The sequence below is a fragment of the Cynara cardunculus genome (genome assembly GCF_001531365.2).
Source record: "Cynara cardunculus var. scolymus isolate 2C chromosome LG 12, CcrdV1, whole genome shotgun sequence".
NCBI lineage: Eukaryota > Viridiplantae > Streptophyta > Magnoliopsida > Asterales > Asteraceae > Cynara > Cynara cardunculus.
The window spans coordinates 32806492-32816496 of record NC_037539.1 but is presented as its reverse complement, the minus strand read 5'-3'; the positions used below and the strand labels follow the sequence as shown (position 1 = coordinate 32816496).

The following is a 10005-nucleotide window of genomic DNA, read 5'->3' as shown; positions in this document are numbered from 1 at the left end:
AATGAAATGGATTTGGGGGAATTTACATTTCAAATCTATTTCAATCTCATGTTTGGCTTGTTGGATTATCCGTATTTGAAATCCTAAGATTTAATTGAAATCCTTCAAACATGAAATTTTGAAATCTTGAGGGAGTGGTCGGGATTTTCTAGAATTGTATACAATAAGGTTTTAAAAAATGTTAAAAACATTTGTTTTGTAATAATTAATTAATAAAAATGCAATTCAACTATTTATAAATATTTTTAAATAATAAAATTTAATTCAATTCCAAATCCTGAAACAAAACACCAATAATTTAAAATACATTGCATTCGTAAAAATTGACAAATGCTATTTTTGGGCATGATTTTTTAAGTAAGCCAAATAGTTTTATCTTCTTCTCCTCATCCCCAATCCAAACACACACTCCTCTCAATTCTTTGTTGGTACCTACGTACTATGATTCAAATTCAATGGCTTCTTCCTCCGCAACCACTCACTTCTATCCACCACCACCACCACCACCACCACCGACGGAGTGTTGTATTCTTCTCCCACCGACGGTCTCCACCACCTAAACACTCCTCCCCTGTTACCTTCTCCAATGCTTCAAGAAAGTATTTTGGGTTTCGAGCGTGTAATTGTGTCAGCAGTGAGAGTATTAGTGAAGAATCAAAGGAGGTTGTTAAGGTTAGGCAATATCCATTTCACGAAATTGAGCCTCGGTGGCAGAAATTTTGGGATGCGAATCGAACGTTCCGTACACCTGATGATGATGAAATTGACACCTCTAAACCTAAGTTTTACGTGCTTGATATGTTCCCTTATCCAAGGTATGTTAATCGATTTAAGAATGACGACACTTTTGAAAGATTCATTCCCATGACAATTTATCCTTCCTGTATCCTGCTAATTCAATACTTTTGTTGGACACTTTTTGCAAATTTTCTGTAAAGCAAATGCTCAGATATTTGATTATGGAAAAGTTCGTTTCTCTAATTTTTTTATTCAGTTTTGGGATTATATGAATTTAGTTAAATCTACAGGGATAAGTAAAACGGTACTGCATTGAACTATAGTAAACAGCCAACAAAATTAGTTTGACTTTTGAGGCAAGTTGACTGATTTCATCTCACACTTGATATGAATAAGATATAGTATTGTATAAAGAAACTGATAAGCTCTATGAAATGCCATAGGAAGTACTTGAAATAGAACTTATTGTTAAATTTCTAACGAAGTCCATTTTAATTCCAAAGCAGGGAACCCATAAGTTTGCCAGCAGAAGATAACACACGTCTTGTTAATTTTATTTGAGCAGAGGGAGTTGCTGATCTTGTGTCATATGTTGATTTATGATGGGTGCTTGCCATTAGCTTAGAAATGTATAATTTCCAAGACCAAAAATTTCTCTAGAAAAGATAAAGAAACAGGTTTCTCTATTTGCTGCTTCAACTAGTAGTGTCTGTCACATGTGCATAAGTTCTGCTAATATGCATATAGAAAACCATTAAGCTGTCTTTTGCGTCATCAATGTTGCGGCTATTTTTTTGTTGGATGTCCCATGAAAATCGCAACATTTCCTTTTTCTGGTAAGATTTTAATCTAAATTACTCACATGCCACTTGTCATCAAAGTGTTGATGCTATTGATTTAGGTCCAAAAGATTCTATATTCTTGATCGCTCTCAAGATCAGTTGTTGGTTAGTTATATGCCAGTATAGGCCAGTATCGGTCCTTAGTTTCTGTCTTATCTTTGTTGCAGTGGAGCTGGTTTACATGTTGGTCATCCTCTTGGATACACGGCCACCGACATTCTTGCTAGATTTAAACGGATGCAAGGTTTCAATGTTCTGCATCCAATGGGATGGGATGCATTTGGGTTGCCTGCTGAGCAGTATGCCATTGAGGTGATGTTCTTTTAAACGAATAATTTTGCAACTTGCCACATTTTTATTATTCTCTCATGAAGGTTATATTTTCAAGAACATGTTATAAAGGTTGTTAAAGGTCGTTGCTTGATGTTTTCCAGACAGGTACTCACCCAAAGATCACAACCATAAGGAACATTGACCGCTTCCGTACTCAGGTAACTCACTCTTAACTTCCATCGATTTTATCGACTTCTATGATTCACCTAGCTTTTCCCCTATTTGGCAAAGAGGGCGATTCCACAACTTGATCCCATGACCTGTTAGATCAATATAGACATATACACCCACATAGCATGTTATTATATGATATATGTCCAACTTCTCAGGCCCACATGCTTCATTATATACACTTGTTTGCACATGGTTTTCTTGTTTTTTTATTTGTGTAAATTCTTAATCTTCTGTCTTGTTTTTTGGGCATTTACGTATTGATGAGAACTCACTCTATGTATAGCATTACTGTTTTTCTTTGGGCATCTATGTATAACTTTTCAAGGTTTTAGTTTTGTCAATGCATTGATATCCATGTTTTGATTTTCAGCTTAAATCTCTAGGTTTCTCATTTGATTGGGATCGTGAAATTTCCACAACAGAACCAGACTATTATAAATGGACGCAATGGATCTTTCTGCAGCTTCTGAAGAAAGGACTGGCATATCAGGTCAGGACAAGATTTTGTCCAAGATTATCATTCATGGTTTTACGAGGAACTAAAAATTTACTTATCATGTTCTTTCATGCATGATTTAGGCTGAGGTACCGGTCAACTGGTGTCCGGCACTTGGCACTGTGTTGGCAAATGAAGAAGTAGTGGATGGTGTGAGTGAGCGCGGTGGTCATCCGGTTATAAGAAAGGTATGCTGGTGGTCTGGTTTGTGATATTTTTTATCGTCGGACTTTTGAAACTTTTCTTATGCCTCTTTATTGGATGTTTCGTAATTTTACAGTTCATTGTTTATGACCAAGCAGCCGATGCGGCAATGGATGCTCAAGATAACTGCATTTGCAGACCGCCTTCTTGAAGATTTGGATGATCTTGATTGGCCTGAGAGTATTAAGGAAATGCAGAGAAATTGGATAGGAAAATCGGAAGGGGCAGAGGTGGAGTTTTGTGTTTTAAGTAGAGATGGTCAAGATACAGATAAAAAAATTATTGTTTATACGACAAGGCCAGATACCATATTTGGAGTAACGTATTATCTTTGTGCTCCTTGCTCTTGATTTTTGTTCATTTTATTGAATATAAATGAAACTATTCTCATTACTTGATCTTACTATGCAGTTATCTGGTTCTAGCACCAGAGCATTCGTTGTTGTTGTCTGTGGTATCCGAGACCCAACAAAATATCGTATACTCATATCCCCTTTTCCTTTTGTGTCATACAGTTTTGGCTTTATGTAGTTATAAATCTTTAGAGGAGAAATTATCTTGATTACAGGTGGAAGAATACAAAGAGGTTGCATCTAGAAAGAGTGATCTTGAGCGAACAGAGCTTCAGAAGGAAAAGTCTGGAGTCTTTAGTGGCTGTTATGCTAGAAATCCAGTAAATGGGGAAGCTATCCCAATATGGGTTGCTGATTATGTTTTAGGGAGGTGGGTTTGCCTTTGTATTTATTTATTATCTTGTTAATACTCTTTCGTAGTTCTGGGTTGATCAATGTTTTTTTCAGCTATGGCACCGGGGCAATAATGGCTGTCCCTGCTCATGATACACGTGACCATGAGTTTGCGTTAAAGTATAATATCCCGATACACTGGGTGGTAACTTCAGATGAACGCTCTGATGATTTTGAAAAGCCTTATGCTGGAGAAGGTGACGTGATAAATTCATCAAGTTCTACATCAGGGCTCAACATCAATGGATTACGTAGTAAAGAAGCTGCTGCTAAAGTCATCGAATGGGTCGAGAGGACTGGAAACGGGAATAGAAAGGTTTTCTTCTTTTGTTATGTGTTTTGTTTTTTTAGTTATATGGTTCTTTTATCAACCATGTGAGACAAAACGAGTATCTACCAACATTCAAATTATATATTCTTTTTCTCTTTCACTTCTTGGTGAAAATAATGTGCACATTAGATTTCATAAGTATTACAAGCGGAAAGTTGTGGTGTTAAATTTTGCAACAAATATCTATAATTTTATGACTTAAAAAATGGTTTGAACCCTAAGAAGTCTATAGGGACATCTTCTTCTGGAACAGAGAGGTATTATTGTATTTTACTTTCTCTGTCCCATCTAAGGTGAATCATTTCCTTTTTTGGTAATTTTGCAAGTTATAATTACCTATCTACCCATTGTAGTAATTACAAAAAATGATCATTGTTCTCTAAAGCTATGTGTCCATTTAGCTGGACAAAGGGAGTGCATTTTGTGGCTAACTTGTGAACGTGTTTCAAGATGCTTGTTGGGTACTTATATGTCAAATTTTGTTCTTTCAGGTGAATTACAAGCTGAGAGACTGGCTTTTTGCTAGGCAACGTTATTGGGGAGAACCAATTCCTGTTGTATTCTTGGATGATAACGGTGAAATTGTTCCGATTCCTGAAACTGAACTTCCACTTACCCTTCCTGAGCTTGATGATTTCACTCCAACTGGTACAGGGGATCCCCCACTTTCAAAAGCGGTGTCTTGGGTACCCTTTTCATCTCTTGTTGATTTGTTTACGTTGGGTATAAATATGACCCTATTTGTTCGGGCCATTTAACGTTTCATTTTATGGGTCTGATTTACTGATGAAAATGTTCCATTAAGGAGATGCAAAGATGGCATTTTGATCAATAATCACACACACATAATAGTCATCTCAAGGAACGGAAAAACTGAAGATGGTATTTCACATGGTTCAACAGTTTTTCTACATTTACATGTTGCTAGGATTTAATTATATTCTGTGATAGTAGCAATCATGTATTGATGGAAGATGAGACCTTTTTAAAAAGCAGACAGCAGATGGATAAGTAGCTATTCAGTCAACGAAATTGTAAAGCATGTTTTTTTGTTTTCCTAAATGATTGTTGAATAGCAACTAAACTCAATTGCATCCCATATTAAACTAAACAATGGACTCGATGTATAAAAATTATAGCTTTTTCAAAGGATACTTAATCTTTTGTTGCTGTGAAGGTTTATAGCTAGTCATGTGTTTACTCGTTTTCCACTCTGATATTTGTTAGTTTGATTCCATTTGCTGGTTTTCAGGTTAAGACTGTAGAATCTTCTTCTGGAAAGCCATCTAGGCGTGAAACTAACACTATGCCGCAATGGGCTGGTTCTTGCTGGTAATTTTTTTTTGTTGCTATCCTAAAAGCAAACTAATACTACAAGAATATGTCATAAATCAACCCAAACCCTAACAACGAGGATTGATTAAACTATCCCTACACAAATATATCATTGCAAAATTACATTTCATTATTTGGAAAGATTTCAACGTAAAGTCACTTATTTGCCTATTTCTGATATTATAAATTACCATACCATTGATATTGGTCCATAAGAAGCCTTACTTTTTGTTGTTATCCAAGTGTATTTTAGGCATTTGACTAATAGTCAGTGTACTTCCATTAGAACCTTGTCGTTTTCATATGACACAGGAAGTAGCTAATAACCTTTGAATGGCATCTCTCTTCAAATTACATCATTAATCATCGTAGATTGTATACTCATGTGCAGGTACTATTTAAGATTTATGGATCCTAAAAATTCAACGCAGTTGGTTGACAAGAAAAAAGAAAAGTAAGATCAATCTTTTCTTGCCGAAAATTTTCTGTTTTTAAATGTTCTTTTGCCATAAGAGAATTTGGGAAATTCTTTATAATCAAATCAAATACAGCATTTTTATTGTGGGAAACTGCAGGTACTGGAGTCCAGTTGATGTCTATGTTGGTGGTGCTGAACATGCTGTTCTTCACTTGCTCTACTCAAGGTTTTGGCACAAGGTTTGTAGGAGAAAAGCTAATCCCTTTGCCCCATGAAAATTGATAATGTTTTTTTAGAAAGCTATTAGGTTAATATTACCTATATATACCTGTTGCTATTGTCACAAACTAATTAATAATATTGATTTGGATTCATTTGTTTTGCTTTATTCAGGGCTATTTCAGATATTTCATACATAGTCAAACTCTTGCTTTAAACTATGTATATCCTTCTAATGTTTCATTGCTGACTTTTTGCATTCACCATTCAGGTTCTCTATGATATTGGAGTTGTGTCGACAAAAGAGCCGTTTAAATGTGTCATAAACCAAGGGATCATCCTCGGAGAAGTAAGTAAAACCTGCTTGGTCAACATGTTGACTTTTAGCGTTTGTGGTTCTTAACGAGACAGATTACAGGTACAATACATGGCTTGCAAAGATCAAAATGGGAATTTTGTGTCTGCAGATTCTGTTGATGTACTAGGGGAGTATAAGCAAGAAAGGATACCGGAGGAAGAAGTATGCACTTCTTATCTTGTCCATTCCATGAATATCACAGTATTTACTTTTTGGAAGTGTTCATGTTAAAATCACGTATCTACCGATTAACATCATCATAAGTAAACCGATGCTATTGAATTTCTGTACTTTGTCTTTGTTGAAGGGTATTTTACGTATTTGAGAAATGCAACATATTCACCCTGCCAAACGTTTTCCGTCTTATCAAAATCACAACATTTCTCATATTAGGGAACATTTCATGTTTTTTGAAAGTATATAATATAATATTTATATACTGGAAATACTCGTGCACACTTCTCACCTTTGATGAGACTTGAACCTTTGACCTCCAGGGAGAGGTGGTTTCTACCGGTAACCCGGGTACTGCTAGACCAATGACTCTTTGGTAAAACATTTCACGCTAGCATTACCTATTTACCCATCATGATTGCTACAAACAAGATGACACAATTGAATTAGGCCTATGAGGATCCTTTATCTTTCTTAACTAAAGGGCATTTCAGGGTTTGTTTTTTATAAGCAAATAATCAAACTTCTCTAAACCACACAGAAATAAACGAATTGCAATGGCAAGTTGCTGTCAACTTGGGATTTTATGATCTTGCTAATTTATATATAAAACCTTTTTTTCGTAGGTTACAAAATCCGGTAGTTCATTCGTATTGAAAGATAATCCTAGTATCCGGTTGATTGCTCGGGCACACAAGATGAGTAAAAGTAGGGGAAACGTCATTAATCCTGACGATGTTGTATCGGAGTACGGTGCAGACTCTCTTAGACTGTACGAAATGTTCATGGGCCCATTAAGGTAGCCGTGAGTCTTGAATTTTCGGTTTTGAAACCTACTTGTGGTCGTGTTGACTTTATTGACTTAAACAGCATTGCGTTTTCAGGGACTCAAAAACATGGAATACTAGTGGCATTGAAGGCGTATATCGATTTTTAGGGAGATCTTGGAGATTAATTGTTGGTTCACCGTTATCTGATGGAACATATGGGAATCAAACAGTGGCAGTTGATGAAAACCCGTCTCTAGAACAACTTAAATCCTTACATAGATGTATTGAGAAGGTAACAAACCAAGCTCGAGTCAATTGGAATTTTTATGCATCTTATTTTGAGTCCTTTGGTTAAATGACCTTTGGCAGGTTTTTTTAGTCCATGACCTTTTGACAAGTTTGAGAATGCAATTACTTAAGAAAGAATGCCACTCCTATACACAAGAATGCCTAGAAACCTGTCACCAGGTCATGGATTTAAAAAAGCAGTTGTGACGAGGTCATTCAGCTAAATAGCCCTCTTATTTTAACATGGTGTTTTATAATGGTGTAGGTGACTGATGAAATTGAAGCAACACGATTCAATACGGGTATTTCTGCGATGATGGAGTTTGTTAACATTGCATATAAGGTCTCTTCCTAATGTTTTTCTCATCGAACTACCCTTTGGGTTAATACAATTCACCACTCGCACGAGTTCTGTAGTTGTGAATAGGGGTGAGGCTTGGCTCATAGAGAAGTTGGTAGGCTTGGGCATTGGTCATGGATTCATGGCTTGCTGAGCTCCGAAAACTTGTGCTTGGTTCAGCTCGCCAAAAGCTTGAACCTTGACTCAACTGGTATAAGCTTGGTTCGTATTGGCTTGTATAAGCTTGAGCTTTGGTTGGCTTGTATTCTTTGGTTCTTATGGGCTTGCTTACGCTTGGCACGTTTGAGCTCTGATCCTATGGGATTGTTGGTATTGAAACTATGTTTTTTTGTAGGAGCCAAGATTAGTGGTTGAAAAATATAAATTCCACTAAGTTGCTTGAATAAGAGAGCCCGACTGGTTTAGGCTAAGGTCAGTAGGCAGCTCAGTTGGCTTGGTCTGGCCAAGCCTTTTGACGGGTTGGCTCACAAGCTCCTATGAGCCAGTTGTTTCGCCTTCACCCCTAGTTACAGCTAATGGGATACAACTTTGGTTTTAACGAACTCTGTGAACTACATTGTATTCGGATTGTGATTTAAAATAGCATCAAGTGTATGGCTTGAATGATATCTAGACCGTTGCCTAGATCTCGATGACATAATATTTGCTGCCAGTGGGTAGCACAGTTGGTTATAGGATGGTATATTTGTAGCATATAGATGATGGTTCAAGTTTTGCTGCTGCAGTGTGGGAGTTACAATTCCTTTGGGTGTTGAGCTCCTTGTGGTGATCGGGCTCTTAAAGCCGGCCACCTAGTGGGCCGTTGTGTACATGGGGCGGTTTGGGCCAACTCGTGGTTGTTGCACAACCATAAAAGTTAATGGTTCATTCCGGGGCAGGTGAGCCACCAGAGATTTTCCTAGCTGTTATATTCAGGTTCCCATGGGATTAGTTAAGGTGTGCCCAAACTTGTCCTGACACCCGCGGTTAACAAAAAAAAGTTGCTGGTTAAAATCCACTATGTATAACAAAATTTTGATCTCATATATTTACGTATCTTTGTCCTTTTTAGTGGGAGAAACTTCCAAAATCAATTGTCGAACCGTTCGTATTGTTGCTATCTCCATATGCACCACACATGGCCGAAGAGCTCTGGTTTCGCTTAGGACACTCGACTACTTTGGCATACGAGCCTTTCCCAAAGGTATCTTTCCATTTCTTCTCCTTTTTTCACTTCCGACAAATGAATATTAGCTTATTCTTTCAATCTATTCTCCAGGCTAACCCTGCGTACTTAAAAGACACGACCGTAACACTACCAGTTCAGATCAATGGCAGAACACGAGGCACCATACAAGTTGAAGTAACGTGCACCGAAGATGATGCTTTCAAACTGGCGTCACTTGACGAGAAACTGTCGAAATATCTCGATGGAAAAACCGTCAAGAAACGAATTTACGTTTCTGGGAAGATTTTGAACGTAATTTTGGAGCGCGAAAGCACCAAAGTGGTTTCCCGATAACGATGTTCAGTAGTCTTGCATTTCATTTTTTTATGATTCAAGAATGAATGTCACCAAAGTCGTTTCTTGATGAGGGTTTTTGTTGCATGTCGGTTCTGATATTTTAGAGGCCTTGTACGAAAATTTAAACACGTGTATAATTTGTTTTCCCCGACATATTATTAATAAAACTGGCTTTAAAAGAATAAAACTCTTAATTTTTAACCTTTTTCGGGATAAATATCAGTATTCAAAAAGACGTAAGACGTATCTCTGACGTTACAATAAGGCTTATTATAGCGCAAGACGTGTTTCTGACGTTACGATAAGGCTCATGGCATTTGTGTAAGGTGTGGCTTGTGCCATAGCGCATTGAGGCGTGCCATAGCGTATCGTGCGTTTTTCACTAGACAAGAATTTTTTTAAATTTTTAAAATTTTAATTTTTGGGTTTTACATCTTTAAAATTTTATATTTTTTCAAACTAGTTAATCATATCACTTACAGTTTATTGGATTCATACATGTTACGGACTCGCATTTAAAACGAATTTGTAAAACCTTTCCGAAGTTCTATTTTAAATATCCGATCACAAACTTTTTATCTAATACTAACTAATTTATATTAATGTAAAAAATTTCATATCATTATATTATTGAATAATAAATAGAACGCACACACACACACATACACATACACATTTTCCGGCTTATGTTATGCCTTAAAAAACGTTGTGTCT

General features: G+C 36.6%; 1 protein-coding gene across 2 annotated transcripts; it reads left to right on the top strand.

Annotated features, from left to right (window-relative positions):
- The first annotated feature begins 395 nt into the window (after positions 1-395).
- Positions 396-9461, top strand: LOC112523074 (leucine--tRNA ligase, chloroplastic/mitochondrial). Of its 2 annotated transcripts, none has more exons than XM_025132512.1 (20): positions 396-815; positions 1748-1892; positions 2015-2071; positions 2458-2577; positions 2667-2771; positions 2886-3109; positions 3199-3265; positions 3356-3510; positions 3588-3849; positions 4356-4550; positions 5117-5196; positions 5591-5653; positions 5751-5856; positions 6108-6185; positions 6255-6356; positions 6995-7167; positions 7253-7430; positions 7692-7769; positions 8839-8970; positions 9046-9461. In XM_025132512.1, exons 1-20 carry the CDS (start codon positions 442-444, stop codon positions 9286-9288), a joined length of 2937 nt encoding a protein of 978 aa, XP_024988280.1. In that variant the 5' UTR covers positions 396-441; the 3' UTR covers positions 9289-9461. The 2 variants fall into 2 exon arrangements, with proteins under 2 accessions (XP_024988280.1, XP_024988281.1); XM_025132513.1 differs by having other exon boundaries at positions 5775-5856; positions 9046-9361.
- Positions 9462-10005: the final 544 nt, after the last annotated feature.